The 27,367-nt window shown below is 35.2% G+C and overlaps 3 protein-coding genes across 5 annotated transcripts; 2 read left to right on the forward strand and 1 right to left on the reverse strand.

Annotated features, from left to right (window-relative positions):
• Positions 1 to 4,335: 4,335 nt before the first annotated feature.
• gap-1 lies at positions 4,336 to 19,960 on the forward strand (the record flags this gene model as incomplete). 3 transcript variants are annotated; one of them, NM_001430923.2, is made up of 19 exons in its annotated part: positions 4,336 to 5,020; positions 5,846 to 6,046; positions 6,530 to 6,643; positions 6,693 to 6,821; positions 6,872 to 6,973; positions 7,884 to 8,047; positions 9,215 to 9,288; positions 10,175 to 10,349; positions 15,969 to 16,047; positions 16,117 to 16,430; positions 16,969 to 17,160; positions 17,214 to 17,328; positions 17,380 to 17,575; positions 17,626 to 17,825; positions 17,873 to 18,001; positions 18,051 to 18,301; positions 18,353 to 18,458; positions 18,506 to 18,730; positions 18,787 to 19,960. In NM_001430923.2, the coding sequence occupies 19 exons, from the start codon at positions 4,346 to 4,348 to the stop codon at positions 18,832 to 18,834; spliced, it is 3,489 nt and encodes a 1,162-aa protein (NP_001417861.1). The 3 variants fall into 3 exon arrangements, with proteins under 3 accessions (NP_001417861.1, NP_508403.2, NP_508404.1); NM_076003.1 differs by lacking the exons at positions 4,336 to 5,020; positions 5,846 to 6,046; positions 6,530 to 6,643; ... (3 more) ...; positions 9,215 to 9,288; positions 10,175 to 10,349 and having other exon boundaries at positions 15,952 to 16,047; positions 18,506 to 18,796; NM_076002.4 differs by lacking the exons at positions 10,175 to 10,349; positions 15,969 to 16,047; positions 16,117 to 16,430; ... (7 more) ...; positions 18,506 to 18,730; positions 18,787 to 19,960 and having other exon boundaries at positions 4,346 to 5,020; positions 9,215 to 9,302.
• A 12-nt stretch (positions 19,961 to 19,972) lies between these two features.
• T24C12.3 (Carbohydrate kinase PfkB domain-containing protein) lies at positions 19,973 to 27,341 on the reverse strand. The gene is made up of 15 exons (NM_076004.8): positions 27,136 to 27,341; positions 27,013 to 27,088; positions 26,640 to 26,738; positions 26,484 to 26,595; positions 26,120 to 26,353; positions 25,947 to 26,067; positions 25,778 to 25,863; positions 25,607 to 25,731; positions 25,384 to 25,440; positions 22,361 to 22,440; positions 21,155 to 21,236; positions 20,978 to 21,106; positions 20,819 to 20,933; positions 20,505 to 20,763; positions 19,973 to 20,280 (listed from the first exon to the last, which is right to left on the reverse strand). Exons 1-15 carry the CDS (start codon positions 27,285 to 27,287, stop codon positions 20,052 to 20,054), a joined length of 1,956 nt encoding a protein of 651 aa, NP_508405.2. The 5' UTR covers positions 27,288 to 27,341; the 3' UTR covers positions 19,973 to 20,051.
• On the forward strand, positions 22,888 to 24,601 carry T24C12.1 (Tetraspanin family protein; the record flags this gene model as incomplete). The annotated part of the gene is made up of 6 exons (NM_001373239.1): positions 22,888 to 23,082; positions 23,148 to 23,333; positions 23,886 to 23,967; positions 24,015 to 24,084; positions 24,138 to 24,293; positions 24,343 to 24,601. Exons 1-6 carry the CDS (start codon positions 22,909 to 22,911, stop codon positions 24,599 to 24,601), a joined length of 927 nt encoding a protein of 308 aa, NP_001360054.1. The 5' UTR covers positions 22,888 to 22,908.
• Positions 27,342 to 27,367: the final 26 nt, after the last annotated feature.

Genomic DNA, 27,367 nt, shown 5'->3' on the forward strand with positions numbered 1-27,367 from the left:
TGGAAATTATTTTCCACCAACAAAGGTAAAAGGAATACTTTTTTGGCCAGCACTGTATATGCAAAGCGTAAAATCAATGCAGTGAGTGCGTGAGGATGTGTTCTGCGGACCTCGCAGTGAACATGCAGACAATACATCATATTTTACGACACTTGGGAAAAGGGGACAGTTGTGTGGAATATTCAGGGAATGCGTAATCTTATGTACACCAAAATATTATAGTTGCATTCGAACAGAATCGAAGCGTTGAAAAAATATTCGATTTAAAAAATATTTATTTTGAAAAAAAAATCATATGTAACATGAAGTGGATTGTCAAGTGTACCCTCGAACATATATCATAGAGAACAGACCGATAATCCGTACTGAACCCACTTGAATTGTAGGCTTAGCAGAAATAAGATCATCATGGGAACCTTGAAAATTGTGGTCGATACCCTTCATACCACCTCGAAAGATTCATTGCAAAATATTCATTCTTTGTATGTACTCCATTTCACTTGGACCACATCTCGCAAGAACTTTTTTCTTTGTTTTTGCTCATGAATCCTAATACTTATTTGATTTTTGGGAAATGTTATTTATTGGCATAAAACATGACAATTCAGAATCACACATTCCATTCAGTCAGCCTTCGATGAAACGTTAGGGTAATAGTGCGGAATGAATTTACTTTTGGAAGAAGAGTTGTCTCACATTCGTTTATTTCTATGTAAAATTTCCGTGATTTTGTACGCTATCGTTGGTAGATTTTTATAGGTTTTTGGGAAGAAGATTTTTTTACAAGTTGTGTAATGGATTAAAAATATATATATGTACACAACTTACTTTTTTTTGAGTCATTACTCAAATTTGGCAGTTCATATCTGCGTTGCCGTTTGTCCTATTACAAAAAACGGCAACTACTGAGGTTTTAAAACATAAATAGGCCATAGAGATAAAACATAAAAAGAACAATTTCTTTGAACGATGACTTCTAAAAATGGAGCAAGAACTGATAGTGAGGTGTTACAAATTTTCGAAAAATCGTATAAAATTATGAAATTTTTTTTTGAATTTTTTTAAACTAGAATATCGCATTTGGTCATTGTCGGGTGTAATGTTATTAAAACTGTGTTTGGAAGTAATGTGCTCAAAACTCTAATATCAGTTCAAGTAAAGTATTCTGTAATTTCTGTAATCGGAATGGTCCATAACAAATTTTTATTACGCCAAACCAAAAACACTTGCATAACGATTTCTTGTTTTCTCCTCATTTATTCAAATCACAACTTTGATTCTTTTGCTTCGGAGTATCATACATTCAAATTAATCAAGCACTAATTATCATCAGTGTCTATGCTGATATCTATATTAAACCGCAAAACCGTTTTTTTCCCTTCCGTCCAATGTACATACAGACAATAGCCCGAGCGTAACTGATAAGGTCATTCAACTTTCAACAGCTGTGAGTGCAACGCATTTCTCTCTTTTTTGCCCATTTTTTTGGTGAACTTCCGATATAAATTCAATTGATCTTTCTACTACATAGTTTCCGTTTTCCAACAATTACCAAGTTTTTGAAAGATAGGCCAAGTTGATTTAGTGTTGATCGTTAGCGGAGAAACGATGCGCACAACGCTCCAAGAAGGTTTTGACGATGATTTAGATCACCGAGAAGAGAATCTCGTGAGACCGACATTATATACGGACCGCTTCAAGGCCGATCAAGTTGTGTAGGCTGCGCGTGTTTGTTAATAGTATCAGTAGGGTTTTCACACGACAGTAGCCAAGACCGCCAAAGTTCTGATACGAGGGTGAGAATTTGAGCCATAACTCCTCAATGAAAAATAGGTACCAAGAATGTTGGCGGGCTAGTACATAGTAGTTGTCGTAGTACCACTAGAGCGTGGGGCCCTTTCTTTGGCCTGCGCGACACCGACGACGCATGAGATATCTAGACAGCGTACGCATCAGAGTTGTAATGACGGTTGGGGTGGCCGTAAGATACGAGTGATAGAGAAACACCTAAAGAGACGCGGGGAGGAAACGACGCGACAGTGATAGAGAGAGAGACAATGATAAAGAGAGCACGATACGGTATGAGAAGAAAGAGGACAGATATGGAAGTGAGAAAAGAAAAGGAATTTTTTTCTGATTCGTTTTTCTTCTTCTCATCACATTTTTTTTCTACCCCACACGCATTGTTTATTCATACTATCTATACAACAATTGACAGCCAACAAAAAAGAAAAGAATAGAAGACGTTACAGAGAATTGACAGTTATTTGTTGTGTATTTCTTATGCCAAGCGGTTGTGTAGACTTGATTCAACTGGAAATTGATGGTGACCGGAAGTGGTCTGAAAACCCTTATGTCACATGATTTTTTTTTTTTTGCAGTTTTAATTTTGATTTGTCTAAAATTAAATGCATAAGTTATGTACTTCAAAAATTTTCACTTATAATTATACCTATACTGATACTTTATACATATACCGAGTTATTGCATCCAAAAATTTTTGACATTGGCTCTCAATTAGTTGGATGCATTGCATATATCATCCTCAGTTCTACGCCATCTGACTGACAGACGGACTGCCCGTTGATTTATTTCACCTCCTTTTTTTCTTCCGGATTGTTTTATAACTCTTTCATTTTTGGAGAGAATATTTATTCACTATACGTTTTTTTTCTCTCCTTCAATTTTCATTTTCAACCTTTTCTTATTTATCCTGCTGTCATACCAAAACCTTCATTTTTTTCTCTTTTTCATGTCAGGTTCTTCAGCCTTCCAATTAGTGGTGGTTAATGTATTTAGACTCATTCTTCGCATACCATTCGATTGTGTTCCGAGTAAATCCTGTTCAAAGACATCACAGCAAACACAGAAAAAACAACAACGATGCATCTCATCTTAGGCGTCTGAAGTCTGGTTATCACACTGTTTTATTTGTTTTGTAGTTGATAATGAAAAATTGTAAATTGTTTGAGAGTTTAACAATGGAGTATTTAGTGGGAACTTAGTCTGACTACACGTTAAAAATTACTGAATATTTTAAAAAATCAAAACGTACATAAAGATTCAAAATGTACTAATTTAACAAATTTCGTGAAATATCTTCTCAAAAATATTTCAAAAACCTTTTTTCCAATTTTGAAAAAAATGGTCTATTTTTTTAAAGCAAAAGTCTCCTATTTTGGCCATTTTTCCGAGCCATCGCGGTCAGAAGTTGACGTTTTTTGACTGAAATTACTAAAATTGATGACTTATCTGTTTTGCATGTACCCTAATAATACCAAAAACTAAGTAAAGTTCAGACCGATAATGGACCAAAATTTGGAGAGTTTAGTTAAAATTAGGCCGTTTTTTTTCAAAGTTTTGCACCGCCGCAAACATTTGCAAAACTTTTTTCGAGAAGTTTTTTACGAAACTCATTTCTGCTCTAAATAAAAGTTTTCAAAATTTTTCAAAAAGTTTTTACTATAATATTTGGAATATTTAGCACTGACAATTTCAAAATCACTAATTGTTTTTTTTTTCAATTGCCAATTATTTTTGGTATTTAGTTGTTATACCCCAAAATATTTCAAATTATTTTTTTAAATCAAAATGTGCATTATTTTTGTAATCTAAAATTCGTAGTAATCATATTAAATCAAAAAGCTCAAAAAAATAACAGTATTAGAGAAAATATTTACGTGTTGGTTTTCATTTTTTGCCAACATTTTAGGGTATAGCTATTACACAGAGTAATCTATTATTTAAATTTAAAACAAAACCCAAAAATTGGAAAAGATTTCACTAGAAAAAATAATTAACTGAAAAAATCTAATAAAATTTATGTTTCGAAAATGACGAATTCGCAAGTTCTCGGAAATTTTAGACGGTTTCTACGAAAAACCATTGGAGACGATGTTTCGAAGCGAGTCTCCCACGGAAACTCGGACACTTTGCCCCGTTTGATATATTACAAAATGCCTTTCTCGTAGGCGATCCGATGCAAACCGTTTCCGCTCGTTCATTGCCCCCCCCCCCACGCAACTTCCATTATTGCTTTTGAGACCATTTCTTTCGTTTCTGCCGCTTTTTGTTGATATCCCTGTGCTTTCATCGTTTTCATTCCCAAAACTTGTCAAATTGATGATTTTTCCTCAAAACTCCAATCTTGTTATTGTTGGAAATTGAGTTAGGAGGCTTCAAAATATGATTTTGAGCACCACAATTTTTTTTTGAAAGTTTTTCCTGTGTTCTTGTTCTCTTATCGGTTTTCAAAATTCTTCATTTCCGTAGTTTTTTCTTTACACCCTTGCACTTTGGTAACTATTTTGTCGCTTATCGTTGAAATATTTTCAGCCAACATGAAATGAGTCGGTCTAACGAGAACAATGCTGAATTTGATCATGTAGAGAATGACACCGATGAGCAGGACAACGATGCAAGTTGCCAAGATCAAGTAAGCCAAACTGACCCGATTGAGAACGGAATTGTGATAGAAGAAATAAAAGACCACGAAGAAAATAAAAGTCCGATAAGTCTTATCGTCAGTCCCGATGGATCTGAAAATTCGACTGAAGAATTCAATTCTTTAAATGTTTCTTTATTACCGCCGTCTGAACGAAAACCGTCACGGAATTTAGAAGATATCGATAGAACTCTTGATGAACTGCAGGACCTTGCTGAAGATGCATTTCTCACCGCACAGATGGCTCAGGGAAACCAAGCTAAATTGTTTGATAAACTATTCGAGTCTAGCACAGTTTACCTGAAAAAGTGTGAAACTGTACCGGAAGACCTTACCAAACAACAATTTTCGGACGAGGACGGAATTTTAGAAGAAATTGAGGAGGCCGTAAGAGACGCAGAGGAGAAGCAGTACGAGCCAAACCATGTGAGCGTTGTACTGGATACAGAGTGCAGTTCTGATGATGAAGTCGCTAGCGATCGGTACCCAGGTGTAGGAAACATTGATCAGTTGAGACATGATGACAATTCACTTCGGAATGTCGGAGGGCATCGAGTGCGACAACGTGTTGCGAGTGTAAGTTGGAACAGGGGTGGGTGGCAAAATGCCGATTTTAAAGAGGGACTAGAGTTTGAAATAGCCTAAGATAATTTCAGAAAAAAACTATATTCCAGCTGCTGCAAAATCTCAGATTTTAGAAAAGTTTGTCAATTTTTTTTTTACATTTTGTCTGGCCAAAAAAACATTTTCGAAATTGTTTGAAAAGTCGCTTTGAAAAATTAGGTTTCTTTGAATCAATGTTAGTATATTTTAACAAAATGCTCACAAACTCTACTCATCCTTTGAATGTTTTGAAAATCGGAAATTTCCGAATTATCCAATTGCAGAAAATTTTTGATTGATTGCCGCCCACGTTTGTTTTTGAAAAAAAATGTTGAAAAAAAATACTATAATCATAATTTTCAATTTAAAGTTAGCAGTTTTTGCTGACTAAAATTTTTCACATGTGCTGGAAATAAACTTTTTTCAATTTAAAGATGAAATAGCGCCAGTAAAAAATTGTTAAAAACTACACCCAAATTTACTACGTACAACTGAAAGGTTAAAAGTGGCAATTTCGGAGTTTTTGCCACTTTTAAAAACTATTGCAATGTTGCATGTTGTACAATGTTTGAATATAAGAAATGAAAACATAAATAGACCATGAAATTTGAATTTCAAAAAATGGCAAAAACTGTGTAATTGACACTTTGACCGTCAATAAAAAGTTTTCAAAAAATTATTGAAAAGTTTCACTGTGATTTTAGGTCATTTTGGAACCATAGGAAAAAATTTAAATATTTTCCCTATAGGCACCACTTTACCTCTAAGCTGCTCATATTATGATATATCTTGTTACAGAATGCTACATTGAACGATCGTCGCTCAATAATTTCTGGGCACGAAAGGGCGAGAAGCAACGATTCCAGGGCTACCAGTCTATTCTCATCGTCGATAGCCTCGTTCCGTCGTCCAATTTCTCATTTTTCGATTGACAACTCATGTTTCGACATTAATGATCCACCGACACAACGTTCGCTTATGTGTACACCGGTTGAAAAAGTAAGCAACTTTTTTTTATATACAAGAAAAGTTCATTCGTAAAACAAATCTCAAAAATGGTTGGCACCACTAACAGATTTTCCAGCTGTCAAGGCTCTGGGCAGATGCGTTGAAAAACGTTTCAATGTTTCATGAAAATTGTTCTTGTGTATTTGCAAAGTTAGTTCACATTCTGCTAAAATGATATGAACTAGAATGTTTCTAGTTCATATTGCTAAAAGTTGGCTACGACTTTTAATAGTTACTCAATAATTTATTCAAGTAATTTCTTATAGAGAACTGCCAAAATTGATGAAAACATCATGGTTGAACTTTTTAAAATCAAAGGTAAAACGGAATCATCACTCACTTTTCACAAAAGTATCATAAAATTGATGCCCAAGTACATTAAAAAATCTCAACAACTTGCCTTACTCCACTGTTAAAAAAACAGAGCTTCTATCAATAGTTTTGTTAACCAAGAAAATTACAATTTTTTTGCAGATGTTCGTCAAGAATTCAAGATCTGCTCCCGAGATGCGGGTTCATGAAACCAAAATCCAACCATTTCTACCTTCGCCATCACCATCGAATGATGCGACAACAACAACTAGTGATGTAACCGCACAATCTTCAATTTAACATTTAAAAAATGTTTTTTTTTCAGCCCAGCGTCTCATCAGAAATTTCCATGGAGCAACCCATCCAGCCTATTGTTAGTAACTTGAAGCTTCGTTTGAGTGAAGGTTTATCCGAAACTGTATCACCAGCAGCATCGCCGATAGTAAAAACTAAGGTACGGAGTATTATAGAACTTATAGTGAACTCAAATAAAATGTCTTTCAGAGCCGGAAAGAGAAGAAAACAAATCAGCAAATGTTGAAAGGGTCTGCTAGTTCCCCCAATATGAATTCTCAAAATTTGATAATCAACCGGAAAACCACCGAGGTAGGGTTTTCGCATCAGAACCGTAAATCAGAATCAATATTTTTCGAAATACAAATTTTATACGCTCCCAACTACAACAATTTGTAATTCGTTTTTTGCTAGTTCTAGAGAGATGGGGGGGGGGGGGTTTGATTTATACTCCTCAAGACGTACTCCACAAGTCACCAATATTCAACATTCAACATATATTCTAAATGTCTAATTTTGAAAATCATTTCATCTTTCCCATGACTTATTATTCCGACTCGTCTAGTATTGAAAGTTGTGATACTTTTGAATTTTCGGATGATTCGGTTTTTGAAGTATGCCGAGCCTAAGTTGATGTAGTTTTTTTTTTGACACGTTTTTTTTACACGAAAATTACCACTTTTAATTGCGTCTTGCACCCTCAAAACGCATTATTTCCGTCACATTAATGGTGACACATCTGGGCTTCTCAAAAAAATTATTGATGGAGTTAAAGAACAATTTGATATTTCATAAATGTAAAAACAGAGTTGAGTACAATTTTGAAAATCTTCAAACAACTATTTAGTCATGTTGTAATTTTGAAAATGTTATAAAGTATTAATAATTAAAATAGTTGGTCTGAAACGGTTGTTTTGAACCTTTCAAGTTTTCTAGTTCGTTTTACTGTCAAAAAAAATTTCAAAAAAGCGTTTCATATATCTCTAGATTAATATTATTGTTTACTGACAACTTTTGTTGTAGAAATATTTTGAAAATGGCTCACATTTGGCAAAAAGCATCCTTCTTTGTTCTTACCTGGAATATATGTAGTTTTTTGAAAATTTCTTCCAATTAGAAATTCAACTCACCTACTGATTTCAGTTGAAAAAAAAAACAAAATTTTAGAGATGTACCTGAAAACAAATTCTTAATGTTCAAATTCGGATTACCAATTTTACAGGCTGACGTTGAAAACGACAAACCAAAACCGAATACAAACAGGACGTTCGAAGTGGTTACAGTTAGTGTTGTCAATGTGGATTTTGCTAGAAAACCCAAAAAATCGGTGTATATCATGGCGAAATTCGATGGTAAAGATGTCCACCGTTCTTCGAAGTTACGAAGGTGATTTAATGGAAAAATGTATTATAGTTCACCAAAATAATGCAAATTGAATTACTGGGGGTAACGTAGGTCCAAGCCAACTCCGCCAAGCTTCCGGTAAGCGTATAACAGTTCCGCAATATTAGGGATTGCCGGTAGGCTATAATTTTAGAGAAACATGTCCAAAATTTCATTTGCCGCACATTACTTGTAAAAAAGTAACTTGGTACATGGCTAGGAAGAATCACTCTCATTTACAACCACCACCAACACAAGGGGAGAGCAACAGAGCAAGCGGAAAGAATGTACGTCACAAAATACCGGCAGAGGCCGCATAGATCAAACTGTAGATAAGACATCTTGTGTGCACAGGACCACACAACAGTATATTTTTCTTTTTTGAACATTAAAGGTAAATTAGCCACTGGAGATTTAGTCTAAATACACTTATATTGATCCAAAACAACCGAATATCAAAATAAAACACTCCAAAAAAATTTAGATATTGTTTTAATTTCCAGTCAAAGTTTTGGCAAATTGCCAAATTTTTGAAAAATATGCGTTTTTAAGGAAATCCAGAGCAATGCCGCATGCCTAAAATATATTGTCATGCTGGCACCATAGAACAGCTTTAGAAGAAACTTATCAAAAATGTTGTTTCTTGCACAGTTAACTTTAACTTTGAGAGCTCCTTGTTTAAAAGACGACATTCAATCGGAAATGAAACACTTCCAGAAGATGCAAAGTGATATCAGAACGGAAACTCAATTTCCGATGTGATCTGAGAGACTGGGCGAGATTCTCATTTTGATAATGAGGACGGTGCCAATGAGATTTGCGCATTTCACTTTTTCCTACCCCCCCCCCCCCCCCCCCCTCCTACTAGTATCTCATTCAATTTCACTCCGAATAGAAACATTAGTGTTACCACGCGTACAACAAAAGCAGTAAATTTATCGGTACGCCTCCACGTCGCGATTGTCCCAATTTTCCGCAATTTTCCTCAATTCTCCAAAATGCGGGTTGTTTTTCATTTTACTTATGGTGAATGTTTTTCCCATTGCTTTTCATTGCGGGTGTTAGAAAAATATATTTGAAATGGCGGAGCAATGTGTTGAAGGGAAGAAAAGTGTATATAATTGATGGCAATTTTGACGTTAATATTCTATTTCTTTTTTTTTTTTGCAGTGACAATCTCGTCCACGACTTCTCCGTTGAGACAACAAATTCTTTTTCCAACTTGCACCTCGTTTTTCTAGAAGGTTGGTTTTTATAATTAAACTGCGAATTTTTTCAAAAATCCAACTCCACAAAAAAACATTTTCTGGTTACTTAAAGGTGGAGTAGAGTCATTTTGAAATTTCGCTATAAATGATAGAAAATGAACTATAATGACGAGTATAAATTTTTAAAAAATTCAAGTAGGCAGAAAATAAAAACAATTTTTTTTTGAATTCCCGCTCTAAGCGGTTTTTGGCGCAATACTGAGTGTTTTTTTTTTGAAGATTCGATGTGAAATAACGTTTAAAAATTATTATTTCAAGTCAAATTATCGATTTTTAGGCTAATTTTGAAATTTTACCAAGTTTTATATACGGAGAAATTTCTGAAAAAAGAATGAAAAAACGGTGTCTTACATCGAATGTTAAAGGAAAAAATAAAACTATTCTACTTGTTGGCGCGGGAATTCGTAAATAAAATATCTAATTTTTTTAATTTTTGCATAATTGATAAAATCATTCAAACAAATTATTAAAATCATATACATTTTTTGTTAGCTTTAAATTTTCCAAAATTCATTGATGAGTCCTATTAAGATATTAGGACATTTTAGCACCGTAGTTGAAATTTTCAGTTTTTTATCTTCCACTGGCCTTAGTTCACCTTTAAATGCAAAAAAGAACAAATTTCAATAGAAAATTTCCATTTGTAAATTTTGTATAAACTTGACAATTGAACAGTTAAATGGGTTGTAGGTTCATGTTAAATTCCATTTCCGGTTGCCTGTGATGTAATGAGTTGAATTGGAAAAAATGTGTATTCGCGCCATTCAATTCTGATCCATTCCTCGGTTCGTTCTATCAAAAACCACCCCAATTCATGACCTTTCTCCCAACTAGTTCTCTTTAATCATCAAACATCACACAGGGTCGAAGGCAAAAGTGGCTCGTCCTGTGGGAAAGGTGTCAATTGCAAAAAAGGATCTTGAGGTTGGAACTCCGTTTGAGCAAACGTTGAAACTGTGTGCCGTGTCTAAGTATCTCGACTTCTGCGGCCAAATTTGTGTTGATATCCGACGCCGAGCCGGCTCGTTCTCTTTGAGGTGAGTTAGTTCGATTAATTTAAATATTCCACTGAAAACTTTTAAAAGGCTGCTGTTAAAATTGAACAATTTTCAAAACTTACAACGAATCCTAAAACCGATTGTCAAACGTCTCATAATCATCACACCATGTGTTATTTTCCTATCACTATTTACAGAGCGTGCTGTTCTTATCAATTGCATACTTGTTTCCTATTCTGATTTATGCCTTCAGCTCCTCCCGAAAACCTTTTTTTTGCTCAATTATTGCAAAGTGTTTTCCCGTTTTTTCCAAGAGAAGTTCAAACATCTCACGTTATTCTTTTGTTTTTTTTTCTTGCTGGGACCTATTCATTGATGCTTAAGCGAGCATATCTCATCAAACAAAAGTCAGAAGCAAGTCATATGTAGTTTGGTGAAGAATAGTGAGAGCATTTGTACATTGTTTAAAAGTTTTGACAGTTCAAAAACTGCTTTCCAATTTCATCTTGCAAATTGAAAAATTGTTAATTCGTTCAACAATCAGTCTAGCGGAAAAGCTAACAAAAAACTTTCCAACTACAAATCAATCAAAATTAACAGAAAATTTAATGTCATAAATCTGTTGTGAAACAATACCCTAGGATTATATTACCTACGCATACATGAATTCTTCTCGGTTTTGTATTTTAATCCCCAGGCCGCATTTTAGTTCCTTTTTAGTTTTTTTTTGTGCAACCCGAACCTCTATGTTTTATTTTGTCAGTTGGTTATTGCTTGTGAACAAACTTTTTTTTGGAACAAATTAAAGTGTTTAGCTTTGCTACCTAATAGGATTTTCCTATTCAACTTTGTGCAAAATTATAAAAAAATGTATTATAGTGACTTTTTCATTTTTTTTTCCGAAAATATTCTTTGCAAATATTAATAGTAGTAATTGTTTTTGAAATGCTGATTTCCAAAAAATTTTACTCAACAAAAAAAATTACTATTTAGTTATAAATTTCAGTGTAAAATTATGTCTGTAGTACAGAAGTTTTTTTTACAATAAAATTGGCGCCTGAGCCCCCCCCCCCCCCCAAAAAAAGTGGATGTCACAACAAAAACCAGTTGCTCAAAATTCTTCACCTTAAAGTTTTAATAACCTTTCTCGTGACACCTCGTGTGTTTTTGCTTTTCGTTTGTTTAAAATAACATTTCAAGAACGTGGGTTATAAAATTTTTTTGCGATCTCAGAAATCTGCGAAAAAAAAACAAAATGAAAACACACATTCAAATACACTTATTTTGACGGGGGTGGTGAGGTGCTTGAACATTATTGCTTCCGAATACCACTTCTTCTTTTTCGCATGTTTTTCTTTCTGCTTGACCTGTCATATTCCTATTTTTGTCGCTACTTCTCGGCGTGGGTGGTATTTGAAGCCGCCCCCCATTGACATATAAATATATTTATATGTATATACGTGAATATATTTGTTTTTTATAACAGCAGTGCCTAATTCTGCTTTTTCAACATTTCTATAATAAATTAACGTTTAAAGGATAAACCGCAATCACCAAATAGCATTTTTAAAAATTCAAAATTTTGTAAAATTAGAATTTTCTGAAAATTTAATAAATTCTCTATGTTTGCCATTTTTTGAAGTAGACGATGAAAACAAAAAAATTTGCTCCGATTTTCATGCACTACTTTTTAAAAGAATTTTAATGTTTAACAGTGCTGCAATTTTTTCAAAAAATGGCGAAAACTCAGTAATTGCCACTTTCTGACTATCAAAAAAAATTTTTCTAAAATTTTTTAAAAAGTTTTACTATGATATTTGGCCATTTTGGGGCACCATAGGAGTAGCTCCTCCACCTTTCAGTCTTTGTTTATGCGGGAAAAAAACTCGCCGCCTTAATCAAGATACCCATCAAAAGTTGATGAAAAAACTCCTATTTTTCTTTAAGTCATTGTGTAAAAAATTAAAAAAAAAAACTTCCGCGTTATTCTGTATCATGGATGGTTAATTGTGAAAATCACATTAGAAAATTTTAATACTTCTCGTTATCGCAAAAAAGTCACATTATGATCGTTTTGCACTTCTCATATATCTATTGATGATTCTTCATGAAATCAAAGCACCGGAAGCCGTGGGAAGTGATGCTCTTTCAACTGATATTGTGATATTAATGAAAGTGACATTGCACCGCAAAGCTCCCTCGCCCGAGTGAGCAAACAGCTGTTTGGCATGCGTCCAACTCACGTTTTCTCTTGATCGCCGTAACGTTTTTTTTTTCCTGCTTTCGTCCCTGCGTGGGAGTTTCCGTTCCATTATCATTGTGCATGCTCTTCACCTTTTTTGACCGTTTCTTTTAGGTAAAGAAAGGAATGCGTGGGTTGCGTAGGAAAACAGAAAACAGAAAACAGGCGTCAATTGAAAAAGTGGGAGAACAAATTGGTGTGAAAATTGAGAACACGGAGTAGTGAGAGTCCAATAAATATGAATTACACATTGTACTTGGCTCAATTGCATTACATCTTTTGTCGGCGCAAAGAAAAGGGCCCCCGGAAGTTGGAGAAAGTTGCACTCCGATATTTCTTTCATTTACTCTCCCCAATGAAAGATGCACAAAAATGCATCTTTTTCGGCTGACTCCCAGAATTTTTTGCTTATAATTGGATGCACTTCATGAATAATTTTAGTTTCTCGGGCCCACTAGCTTTGTCTCTTGACTTCTAATTAATATTCCACGAGGCTTTTCAGAGCAAATGCAATTATTCTTAAAAATGTGATGAAACACAATAAAGTGCTCTTTTGCTCTTGCTTACTATGATATATTTTTTCTCCAAAAAAAATCTTGCGAATCTTTCATCTTTGAAATTTGAAACGTCGTTTTTTTTCTGTTGCTTCTCCGTTAAATTGAGCTGATTCGGAACTCCCAGTAGCACATCTGGAAGATGCGCTCTTCAACTCCCTCGCCTCGTTTTCTCTGGCTCATTGCATCCTCCTCACCGCCACACTGTGATCTTGGCTCCTCTTTATCACCCTCTCAAGACGGGTCAAACCATATGATTGCTCGAACTATTTCAAGAGGCTGCTCAATCGTTTTTCGGCCCAAATTAATGTTTTGAATTTTAGGAAAATTGTTTGCTGTTTTCCTTGGATTTTGTGTAATATGTACATTGTATATTTATTCAAAAGGAAGTAGAGTTTGTGGGAATTCGGCTTAAATAGACAAAAGCTAGCCCAAAGCGACCGAACTTCATAATGACACTTCTTCAAAAAATTTCCAAAAAATTTAGCATGTGTGTAGTATACACACTTGCTCCAAAAATATTTTCCAATTGTTTAACCGAAACGTGGAATTGCTTTAAATTTCTGGGCTTAGAAAAAAGATTAAGCCAGGGTGGTAGGCGGGCCTACTACAGAAATACCAAATTTTTTATACCGGGTTAAATTTCGAAAAATAGGAGGAAAAATTTGATGAAATCCTTAATTTAACCATTTTTTGTTGCAATTTTAAGTAAATATAGATCTAAAATAATCAAAATTAAATGCATATTGGTTTGAAGCTGAGACAAAAAAGTTGGCGAAATTTCAGATTTTAACAAATTGTGGAGGTTTTTTTTTCGAATTTTGTTGCAAGTGTTTTGAAAAGCCTTATTATGAAATTTGAACGTTTTGGGTCAGTTGTAGTCAATTTAAGCAAAATACTCACAAACTCTAGTCCCCATTGTCAGAAAAGTTTATTTAATTTGATAAAAAAGTAAATTTCAAAAAACAATCAATATTCGTGACCCCTGTCAAATTTGAATATTATTTTAAAATCAAGTTTTTTGCAAAATTGTTTTGAAAATGTTTCCATACCAAAATAGGTTTTTAAATTTTTGAAAATTTCAAAAATCTGTCAGAAAAAATCTGTCCGAAAAAATCTCATCTGGACACCTTAAAACCCATTCATCTAATGACTTTAAACTTTTATATTCAATCCTCCATCATTCTTTTCTTAACTCTCATCACCCATTAATAAAATAACAAATAGGCCGACGTTTCGCGGTGCTATAAATTTAATCTAATGGCAAACACATTTTGCGGGAAAACGGCGCGGTCTTTCGCTTTAATTCACCATCAGAAAAAAAGTAGAGGGCAAGTTGAGTTCCTCCCGAAGGTATAGGGTGGCTCATCTGTTTTGTTACAAACCGTTCTTATAAAACCATCCAGCCGAGTTGATTGTCACAGACAACACTAACTATACAAATAACCACCCCCGCAAGAAGACGAGACGCCCTCGAGTACTTTTGTGATCTTGCGTATGGTGTTTTTTTCTTAATGTATTAGAATACATACTGAAATGCGCGCTAAAACAATATTTCTAAAAACACTCTTTATTCAGTTTTGGTACTTGTGTAGTTACTACAAAATATTTTTTGCAATTTTTGAAAAAAAAAAGTAAACTCTTTTTGAATTTTAGGCTTAGGAATAGTCGTTTCTAAGTCTTAGCAGTTCTAAGAATTTCAAACAATTAGCCCCAAATGGGCTTAATTGAACGAATTTCAAAATAAAATTTCTGTAAATTTTCTTATATATTTTTATATTGTTTTTAGGACGGTTCAAAATTTCGAAAAAAAAGTGGCCAAAATTGGAAATTTTAACTTAATTTTTTAAACTATTTTCTACCGTATTTCTACCGTCATAGTAAAATTTCTATAACAATTTTGACAATTTTCACCTAAAAACTCGTTTAATCGGGCAAATTTTGGGTCCGAGGATTCTGCGTCTTATTAATGAAATTAGTCATTCATTACTTATTCATGCGCTCTTTCAAGTCAAACCAACTAGTGTCATTTTCCGTCCTTCGCATTGTGTGCGATTCAAAAAACAACTCATATTATGTTTCATTTTTGAATAGACCCATGAAACGACACCCCCGCTTTTTGGTCTTCCATTTGTGTCTTGTTTTGTCTCACTCTCTAAATTGTAGTAGTAATAGCACGCCCGCGCTTATTAGAAATTGTAGCAATTCCGGAAAAAGGATCTAAGAAGAAGTGGGGCACTGCAAATATTTTTATAAATAGCGAGAAATATATATATATACACTTGTCAACCCCCGCATTCGTCGTAGATTTGAAATCTGAAATAATTTGAGAAGAAAAGTTGTTATCCTGTTCAGTTTGTCTATCTTATAAGAGCTTTCTTCTACTCCTATTTTAGTTCCGCCTTTCTTCATTGAATATTCAATTTTGTTTTTTTGACTCACACTTCTCAAAATATGATTAAGTTAACTTCATTTCCCTTCTTCCTCTTCCTCTGAAGAATAGCATCCTCTGTTTGAATTGAATCTATATATCCTATTGTTCCATGTTCCATGTTCCAAGCACAAAAGTGTCTTGGCAGGAGAAAAGGAACGTTCTTTTTTCCGCTAACGTCATTCTGTAAACAACCCGTTTGGCCTTGCACAAAGCTGATAGGTAAGCAATGTGCGACTAGAATTGGTCGTAGACAAGATGTTTCTTTTTTCCATTTATTAAATGTAGGTCCGTATTTTCTAATGTTTCCTGCAACTCATTCTTCGACTGAAATAACATTTGAACTTTTTGAAGAGTTTGTACTTTTGCAACACTTTCCACTTAAACTGATAAGTTTGTTTTCTCCGCAAACAAATGGTTCTATCTTGCAGAGTCGTCGACTGTGGTGGATTGAAGCTCAAAGAAAATCAAACCCTTCTTCTTCTTGTCTCTACTATTCACAATTCCAGCGTGAGTGCATTTTTCTCTGTGGCTTTCTCTTTAGCCGGCTCCTCTTAAAAGACAAAAAGTCCTTTTCAGGAAGTGGGCAAATTGTCCATTGACGCAGAGGAGAAGCGCAGCAAGGAATGGTTAGAAATGCCATGTGCTGAAGGAATGCTTTCTCTAAAGTTAACCCTCTGGCAAGATCTCCTCAAGGGTATCAATTCGGTCTTTCACGGTCAAGTCAGAGTTGACGTTGACGAGAACTGGAAGTCCGGTCCGGCAAAGTGGTTCTACCTGCGCTCCAAAGCTAATGAAGACGGAGAAGGTGGCGAAGACGGAGGTGATATCGGAGACGCCACTGTGAAAGTGACCTATCAAATTGATCATATACTACGTATGCAAGTATACAAGTGAGTTTTTACTGTATGTTTAAAACTTAAATTAACGTACTCACTATCAGAAGGGAACATTTTTAAAATTTCTACGGTTTTTTAATACTTCACGTGCACTCAGAAAGTCCCATTTTGCTTTGATCTTCGAAAAATGCGGAAAGTGAGTCGCAGACATCTCATCCGATTTTGCACGGTTAAGAGCGCGCTGACGACACAATTTTTCTGGTAATTAATTCCCGCTTTCTCTTGTAGATCAAACTGTAATGAGACAGCCTGACACCACGTGCAACTTATATATTTTTACTGCGTTTCAATGGTCCGTATTAAAGCGTTTGGGATATTGCTCTGAAACATGCGTATGACACCATAATAAAAAAATAATTTCTTCAACTTTTTTTTTGAAAATTAGAAAAAACTTATTTTGCCACTTTTTTCAAAGTCGTTGATCAAAAAAGTGCCGGCAAATTTTAAGGTCTACTTATGGCAGTTCGATAATTTCGGAAAAAGTGACCAAAAATCTGTTATCCCCTATTTTAGTGGGAATATTAAATTGCAGGCCACTTCTCGATCTTCTCTTTCTCGCTGGGGACGTTCAACCATTGACAGCATCACTTGTGGCTGTTATTGAAGCACTTCCAAAAGTCGAGCTGGGACCAGTTTCTCGATCTTTGGTTGAACTTATGGCTCAGTCGGATCGTATTCGACCGGTGCTCAGTTCGCTTTACGTCAATAGCATCCTGAAGTGCCAGTGAGTAATTTCACACAATGTGCGGGAAGTTTAATTTTTTTTTTCGAATTCAGAGATGAAAATACATTATTCCGAGGGCAATCGCTTTCTGGCAAAATGCTTTTCGAAATATTGACGACTTATGGTAAAATGTATCTGATCACAACATTAAAACCTGTAGTGGATAAGGTAAGTCGTTATATTTTTCAAATATAATCGCACTGAAAGTATTCTTTTCAGATCTACAAAGAACGAAAAAACTGTGAAGTGGATCCAGCAAGAGTAGCTGTTGGGGCTTCTCTTGAAAAAAACAGAAACAACTTACTGGTGTATTTTCAAATGCTCTTTGAACGTGTGACAACAAGTTCAACAAACTGCCCTCATTTAATCAAACAACTGCTTTACGATTTAAGGAATGTGGTTGGAACTCATAGTTGTGAGTAGTTCTTTTTCAGAAGAAAAACACCTTGAAAATCAAAATTACAGCTCGTTCTGGTGTTCAGCGTCTTGCAGTTTCATCATTTGTGATAATGAGGTTCTTCGCCGCTGCTATCCTTAATCCAAAGGCGTTTGAAATTCGGAAAGATCAACCTGACCTACGAGTTTCTCGCACATTACTTCTCCTGTCAAAATTGCTTCAAAGGCTGTCTAACTGTAGTGTCAGTGAAGGACCATTATCATCGAAGGTAAAATTCAAAGGAGAATTATTAGTATATCCACACTTTTTTTCCAGGAAATTTGGCTGAATGGAGTTTTTGAAACAGTTACTAGCGAGCAGCACAAAAGTGTTATGGCCTCATTTTTAGACAATATTTCTCTGGTTGGAGATAGATCGGAGCCACAAAAATGCACAGTTTTTAAGGTACAAAAACTATCTACAATTTATTATTTTATTAATTTGTTATTTTTAGTTTGGAAACCTTCAACAAGTTGACCGAAGCCGCCTGGCTTGGAAGAAAGTTCTACACTACAAAAAACGATATGTGCAATTAACAAACACACATTTGATCTGGCAAAAGGATGTGCAGTGTGCTCCTAAAGGAACAGTTCCTTTATCAGATATCAAGTTTGTGAATGTTGACAACAAAAACATCATAACGATTGTCTGTGAGACTATGCAGCTGCAATTTGAAGCTCCCGGAGGTGTAGAAGCAACTGACTGGTAATTTAATGAGATTCACTTTTTTTAAAATTGATTCAATTTCAATTTCAGGCTGAATGCAATCGAGAGGCAGCGAAATCGTGCTGCACACGAAATTGCAGAAACGCCTGGAGAGCACTTCTTCGTTGACGCTGAAAGACACGTGGATAAAATTCATGTAACATTTCTCACTTATTTTTTCAAGACTATTAATATTATATTCAGACTCTGCTATACAAATACCGCGAGACAATGATTGAATGGAGGGACCAACTGCAATCAAACGTCGAGTTGGACGAGAAAACGGCGCCGGAACTGCTAAAAGCCAGCTATGTCGTTGAAGAAGAGCGACAATCGCATAAAGACTCACTTATTGCGACCCTCTGTTCCACGATCGACGTCACGGATGCCATTCAGTTAGCACATACGGAGTACGAGAAGGAGAACAAAGTGAGTAGAAGAATAGATGCAATTATAACAGCAAAAAAACGTCAAAAATCTTTCAGTGTCAAGTGAAAATTGAAGAAGCTCCGGCGGAATGCAGTTATAAGTGACTGTATCATATATTGATGATATCAACAATAATAAGGCATAATTCCAAAATTCACAACTCATAATGTTACCTACAGTGCCGGTCAATATTATCTTTGAATTTGGTTTTTTGGTGATTTACCCAAGTTGAAAAAACACGTATTACTCCAATACTATAATAGCTAGGAAAATATTTTTAACTGAAAAAATATTTCGAATTGCTTTTTCTACATCATTAATTTTGTAAAAATGATATAATTCTATTCCGAAAAAGTTCAAGCAGGTGACATCCGACGGGTCGGTTATTTTTGTCTAGAGTAGCTAATTGACAGACACTTGGCAATTTCATAAAACAAAGTTTAATAGGAAAATAACCTCCTTTAAATTTTCTACATTTTGCAAAATGCCGTTTTGTCACAGTGTGAAGAAAACTGATTTCTGAATAGGTTAATTAGAAATACAAAATTTGAACTTCCTGTTTATTTTTTTTTATAATTTTTCTTGGTCATTTTGTGAGAAAATAGAAATTTGCAAGAAGTAGATAATTTTATGAAGATAATTTTCGTATTTTACTTTGTTTTGTAAAAACATGCCTCCAGGATGCCAGCTCTGTTTCTTTTTTCCGGAACATAGTTATATGTATGATTTTGACAAATTCAGAAATGTAGTAAAACTGACAAAAGTTTGTTTAAAAAAAAACGATATTTTGTTAAATCTTCTATCATTTGAGATACACATGTTTGAACAATTCAAAAAAACCACCGCAAAACCAAAAGCAAATAGAATATCGACTGGCACTATACAATGCATACCTAGAAAGGCTACAAATGTTTTGTGTATGACATAATAATGCCCTTACCATCCCCGTAGTAGCCGGTGCGCATATCAAATCGATCTTAAAGCTCTTGTGATTCAAACCGTTTTTCCCTATTCTGACCAAAGTGTTATAATACAAGCCAAAAATTCCCTTTAACAAAACCCCACCTAATGGTAACTGTCATACTTCACTTATCATAGTATTTTGTCCAGGCCAGACTTATGCCATACCCCCTCAAACCTGTTATATTTTGTTTCAATGTACCGATCTCACAATCATATGCTTGTTGTTCAATTCATTTCTTTCTCTGCAAAATTATATGAACCGTCATTATTTTTTGAAATGGGTTTTAGAAACATTTATTTGAAGAATATAGATTGTCTAAAAAACAATACAGAATAAAAACAATAACGCCATCCCCGTCTACGCTAATAAATTCGGGGTTATCGCATCAGAAATTGCCAGAGACGTTTGAAGAGTTAGACGAGCACATTCTTGTCCAATTTGGAGAGATTCGACGACTGTTTTGTTATGAGCCAATCCAGCAATTACTCCACTGTTGAAACTATCACCGGCACCGGAAACCGATACGACTTTGTTCATTTGAAGTGGAGGTGGGAGCGATTGGAATTCAAGTTGGCCAAGTTTATTTCTGAAAATAAATTTTATACATATTAGTTTAGAACACTTAGAATGGAATGGTCAAATATCTTTTTTCAAAAAACCTTTTCAGGCAATTTTTGGAAAATTGTTCATTTAGCGAGGCGGGCACGGCAGGTGTTTCGCGTCTGCAAGGAAGCCCTATTCAGCACAACAGTAATAGTTGCGTTTTAAAATTCAAGCTTGGCAATTTGTAGAAAATGCAAAATACCCTACCTATATACCACTGCCGATCCCTTATTCGCCAATGTCACAATAAAAATGGAAGTATTGAGTAGCAGCTTAGTTTTCTCCTTTTCTATAAGTTCCAGCACACCATCGGCTGTATCAATGACCGACGGATCTACGGAGACGTGACAGAGTTTAGCCCATTTCAGAAACTCATTGGCATTTGGCGATGCGGCAGTTACAGCTCCAACCAAGCCTGTGTCGAACACCTTTTTCACTTTGTCAATGTCCGTGGGCTCGAGCCAAACTGAAGCCTTGTATATTTTTGTCTGTTTTTGTTAATTCTATGTAAGTCACCATACCTTGTTTATCATGTTTCTTTGCAATTTCTAAAACTCTGGCCATAACTGGAACTGATAGATTTGAATCAAGAAGAATGAAATCTGATGATTCCAATGCATCTTCATTGCTTTCAACCTGAAAAAACAACTATTTTTTGCCTCGTATCCTATTATACCCACCAATGACGGAGTAATGACACTCAGAAGTGGCTCACAAGTAACAATTCCATATTTCACGTTTCCTTTCACGTTGACTGCTAAATAAGTGCAAGTTGGTTTGTTGCTTATAATCTTTACTCGATTAATATCCTAAACGACACGAAAATTTCCATGAGAAACAACAAAAAAATTTCCTACAATTTTATGACTGTTCTGTCTGAAGAAATGTCCGTTGTTGTCATCGCCAATAGCAGAAATGAAAACTGAATCACATCCAAGCCTGAAATAAAAAATATATTTTAAGATAAAGCTATTTTCAAATCAAGCACTTTGCGCGCCGTGGCTCAAGCCTGCAATACAGTTAAAGTTCAATTGAAGTGCAAAACTATCAGACAAAAGTCAATCAAACAATTGATCGTACACAAAACAATTACAAAACTGAACAACGATCTTGGGATGTTTGTCAAAATAAGAGCAGAAAAAAATCGAATTCCAAAGAGACCGAGTTCAAATTACTTTTTCGCTCTTTTGCGATCCACACAAATACCTCGGCAACATTTACTTTCGTTTGAGCATCAGGTTTGGTGGTATTGTGTTGTCGGTCATCTTTGAAGTTTACAGTGACATTGTACTATCTTGATGTGATGAGAAGTTAAAAGGTCTCGCTTGTGCTTTTGGTTTGAACAAAAAATGAAAGCCACAAGTCCATAAATGCAAATGGACTTGATTAGTTTTATGACATTTTGTATTTCTGTATTTGGTTTAGTATACCGGGGGTGGATTGCTGTTTTTCAAATTTTTGCCAAATTCGGCAAATCGGCGAATTTGCCAGAAAACGGCAATGGCCAAAAATTATCGGCAAATTAAGGTTTTACACATTTTTTCTTTAACTCTATACACATTTAAATTTTGAACCGCAAAATTGTACGCATCCTACGGATCACCCTACATCTATTTTGAAAGTAAGCAATTTATATGTGAATATAATTCAAAAACAGGAAAACATTTCATAATGGCACGGTTCAGTGTTTTCGCCTTATCGAAAATCCTTTTAGAAATTTCCGGCAAACTGATACCGGCAAACGGCAAATTAGCAAATTGCCGGAGTTGAGCAATTCCGGCAAGTTTGCCGATTTGCCGAACGGCAATTACCCACCCCTCATTTGAACACTACATTTTCACATCATTCCAATTATTTATCCCAATATGCACTGTACTTTGACCACGCTACAAATTCTTAGCAATTTTTTTTCTTCAATTCAAAACAAAAATGGTCAGGAAGAAAAACATATCATTTCGATTTCTTGTGAATGTATGAAAACTGTGTGCCAAAAGTGAAAGTGGTGGTGCGTCTTTTAGCGCGACGCACAAGCGATGACATTCTAATTTACGAGTATTTCTGACCTTGCTAATGCATCCGCGTGATTCCTTGCTACTCCTCCCATTCGCTGTACCACTTGTCCGTTGTATGAGCCGCCATCATCCTGAAATCATTTAAGTGTTACCGGATATTATATATATTGGAGTTCAATATCAAATTCTCAATCTCAATTCTTTAGAAAAAAAAACATTATGTGCTTTGAAGCGATCACTTAAATGTGTGACAGTAGCGCATTGATACTTTGTTCAAATAGCAATGAATCAGAAAGCTTGCTCTCCGATTGGCAGTGTGCCGGAAGCTTCTGCCACACAGTTTTCATTTATTTTATTTTGTTCTTTCTCTTTTTTTGTCTTGGCCTCCCACTTTTCATCAATCATACAGACGAGCCATCAGCACTGTTTCTCTCACAATCAATCCTCGTAGAGAGAGAGAGAAAGAAGAAACAAACATGTGCGAGGTGTGTGTTTTCCTGTTCGTCTTTCTTTTCAAAAATCTTTCCCCGTTCCTGTTTTTTGTACCTTCATCATTGATTTTCAGAATCACTTTGCCATAATTATAACAAGTTTTCAGCATGCGGTTTGGTAAAGCGGCATGGCTTTATGGGAGCAATATGATACTCCTGCTTGCCGTTTTTCTCTTTCTTGGCGCCACGATTGTCATGCTCACAAGCCCATTATTCGTGCTGATTCCTATCAAAAAGAATGATCCATATGTTCTTGGATACTGCTTCATCAATATTTGTTTGGTGAGTAGTGCAAAGCTCCGAACTTAATAGTTTCACTATGTATCATCAAAAACCATTGTTTTCAGGCACTTTTGTGTATCGCATCAATTGTTGCAATTCGGAAAAGACAAATTGGCGTTGTCGTTTTTTGTCATTGGATAAAGTGCTGTACACTTATTGTGGATGCTGTCATGGTTTTCGTTTTTGCAAGCATCATGTCCACAGCTCACACCTCGCTATATTCCCACATTCAAGTACTTCACAATAGCAGTGTAAGTATTCAAGATTTTGAAATCCGGGAGAAAAACCAAGTATACAGTTAGGTTGATTTTTTAAAGTTAAACCAGTACAGTTTGTGCAGAACAAAACGTGGAAAAATAGGAGTTATTAAACTCATTGAGGAATACTAATTATTGATACAGTGTGTCCAATTTCTACAAGACCTCCTTTTTAATGATTTGAAAACTCGCACTGACAAAAAACCTATGCAGCATTGTTTTCAGCCTAGTTCAGCCTACCAAATTATTAGTCTATCACTCTGACCAAAAAAAATCAGATGGTCTTGATTACACATTTTAGCACATATACGTGGAATTTGGGATCTCATGACTTTTCCGCTCCCGGCGCAGTTCTTATTGCTAAATTGTTTCAAAAAGTTTGAATACATTCGGTTGCAATTATGATCAACTTTAATTACATTTATTATAGTCCAAAAATGCTGAAAATTATACTAGAACACTGAAAACATTTTCAGATTTTTCAATATCACCATGCAAAATTTTGATAAATTGTGTAATTTTTTAACACGTGTTATTAATTTTCAGAAAGAACTATGCTCTGTCTGGGATAACGTCTATCAGACTTTGATTTGCTGCCCACCCGAAGAAGTGTTACAAACATGTGCAGGTATCTAGTTTCTACAGTTGTTCCCCTCATAAAATTCTGTATTTCAGATTTTCTAAACGTTACAAAATCGTTTTGCCCAACTGGACATTCCAATGACTGCTATATTCATCTCAAGAGGTAACATATCTTTCAGGAAAAACTGAAATTATATGAACAAAAAAATCTTGCAGATGGCTCCATTCCAATACAGAAATAGTCGGATGTCTTGCTTTTTGTGTGATCACGCCGCTGAAGTTGTTCATGATCGCAGCTCTTCGAAAAGATATCGAGAAAGTTGAAACAGAAATGGCGGAACTTGAATACTACTCTCAGATGATTAATGAATAGTAATAACTATGACTTGAGGAGCATTAATAATCAACAATTATATTTCAGTGACCGCCATGGAGATGGTTACATCGAGAGCTTCAAGAGCAATATCAACTTGGCTGACAGCACGTCAACCCAAACATCAGGAATCAGCCGCGTTAAAAGTTTCCCAGGATATTCACCTTTCTTGAAGCACTCTGTAATCGAGGAGGTGGAGAACGAATTTACGGTCCGTGGGGATGAAATTCGGGAAGAGCTACAACAAGCGATTGCTGCTCATAATGCACGACAACTTGAGGCGGCTGCTGTTACTGAACAGTTTTAATTTTTGGGGGTTCAGTTCAGTTTCTCCTTTTTTCATTCCGACAGTTCAGGGGTTTTTGTGAAAGTGTTTGCAAGGGTGTGATGTTGGTATAAGAGATGTTGTTGGTAAAATAATATTTTGATGAATCTTACTAGTTCGGCAATTTGTCACAACTTATACACCAACTTTTGCAACGTTTCTACGAACTATAGAAACATATCTACAACTTTGGCCAAGCACTTTCTACTAAGTTTACCTACTTTGATCAATTTTATCCAACCTTTTTCCCAAATTTAGCAACTTCTTCGCTTGGCATTGCTAAAGTTGCAGCAGTTGGTGGATGAGTTGCAGCAAATTGTCGAGAGTGTTTCACCTAGTGTATATTATTTTTCTCTAACTTTGTTTTTAAATGAGTTTAAACGGTTTGGGCAATTTTGATCTAATAATGCAAATTTCGAATAAAATGAACTCAAATAAACGAATTTCGTAATGAAACTTTTCAAAATTTTTTCAATAATTTTTTATGGCGGTTTCACTTGTGTCTACTTTTCTGTGCCATGTCTGAACCGTTAGGTCCCCTTCAGACAACTTTCCACGGCTCAATCACTTTAAAATCCGCAAACCACTCAAATCTCTAAGTTTCTTTCATCATAATTTTTTACGTGTTTTTCAAAAGTTTTTCTTTTCTAAATTGTCATGTTTTTTTTGGTTTTTTTTTTTTTGGTATACTCCATTCCCCAAATGTTTTTTTCTGATTTTTTTTGTTGTTGCTCATTTTCAATTGTTCTTTGTTTCATTCTCACCTTTACATCTTCACTCGTGATGGCTTCAAAGTCAACGATAGTTGCTCCGATAGAAACCTGAAAAACAGTCGTGATCTGTTTGATACGTTTGACAAATAAATGTCATTGAAACTAGTAGGCGTTGGTTGTTTGCTAAGACAGCTTGTGTTGTTTCAAACTTTTATGAGAACAATACCACATTTCGCAAGTGAATAAAAAAAACTTTATTGTAGGTTTGACTCACCACTTTTGGTTTTCGAGTCGTTGATGCAGTTGGTTGGCTCTGTGAAATTGTAAGTGGACGTCTATCGCAGAGCTTTGCGGCTAGTCTTCCAGCAATTGACGCATTATTCTCGAGAAGTGCAATGTCTGTAAAATGACAATTAACAGCGGAAAAATTGTTCAAAACGCATACTTGTAGCCATTGAAGCTCCTTGTGTGAGCTCGTTCACTCTTGCAAGAATGAATGGGGTGACACTTTGTGAAGCGATGTTTTGTTCACTGAAAGTAAAGTTTTGAAGCAAAACAGGGAACTTTTCAAAAAATATTTTTAAAAAGTGCAACATATTTAAATTTTAACTTACATGGCTTCTTGAACAGCTTGGTCAATTGCTTTCTGGATCGCATCTCCATCAGCTGCATATTTTTCAGGAATAGGACAAGCCAGAATAGTTCCATAAGGTAATCCGAGAGATTTCGAGGTTTCTGAAACACTTCATGACTTTACTTCATGAACCAATATTTTTCATCAACTCACTTAACAGGTGAACAACTTCTTCCAATGATTCAGTGCAGAATTGAGCTTTTCTATCTGATGTTCTAGTGAAAAAGCTTGGAAACACATTTTCTTGCCCATAAACTATGCAGTTCACGGAATGAGTTTCAAGATATTCGACAGTTTTGGGTATGTCTAAAATGCTTTTGACTCCAGAGCACACCACACACACGGGAGTTTGCGAAAGTTCTTGAAGATCAGCCGAAACATCGAATGCTGGAAAATTTTTTTGCTGTTCGGAAAAAAAAGAACTTGAATAAATGGTAAAAAAAATTGTCCAAATTCAACAATTTTCCTAAAACTTCACGGGTCAAAAAAAAAACACCAAACACATGAAACAACTCACTCTGATCTGCACCACGATGTACTCCACCAATGCCACCTGTTGCAAATACACTGATCCCAGCTGCGTGTGCTATCTTCATAGTTGAAGCTACTGTAGTTCCTCCAACTTCTTTCTGAAATCAACATTGAAAAATTTATCATAGTAGATCAAACTTACTTTAATCAGTGTCTTTGCGATATCCCTGGAGGAAACTTTGACTGCATTCTGACTTGAAGCAAGAAGTTCCAGTTTTTCATCATCCAATCCAACATGAATCTGAATAAAATGAAAATGTTTAGGTATACACTATTTAAAATTTTCAAAAAATGATTTTTAATTTTATAGCGTTTAAGTTTTCACAAAAATTCCTAAGAATTTTTAGTTGATGAAACACTAATTTTGGCAGTTTTTGAATAAAAAAATATTATTGTTTTATATGAAAATATTGGTATAAAATGTCGCAGTCTGCTAGAAAAACGAACGTGGCAGCAATAAAAGTATCATTTAATAATTTAAATTTTCAGAAACAAGTTCTAGCGAAAAAACCTACTTTTCCATCAAATAACGCAATCGTAGCTGGATGACTTCCTGATGATCGAACTTTTTGCTCCAAACTTCTTGCAGTACTGCAAATAATTTTTTAATAGTTTCAAATGCATTTGCAATTCACTACCTTAAATTATGAGGGTAAGGAAGTCCATGTGTGATCACTGTACTCTCCAGCGCGACAACTCCTTCTCCGCTAGCTAGAGCCTCCTTAACTTGTGGAGAAATTTGAAGAAATTTGGAAAACGAACGTTTTTGGCCAAAAAATCGAGAACACATAGTGAGAAATAGAGAGTAATAGACCTAGAATGGGGCTCGCACTATCTACAACACTACTTTTTCTGGTTATCGAACAAGAT

The sequence above is a fragment of the Caenorhabditis elegans genome, chromosome X, assembly GCF_000002985.6.
Source record: "Caenorhabditis elegans chromosome X".
Lineage (NCBI taxonomy): Eukaryota > Metazoa > Nematoda > Chromadorea > Rhabditida > Rhabditidae > Caenorhabditis > Caenorhabditis elegans.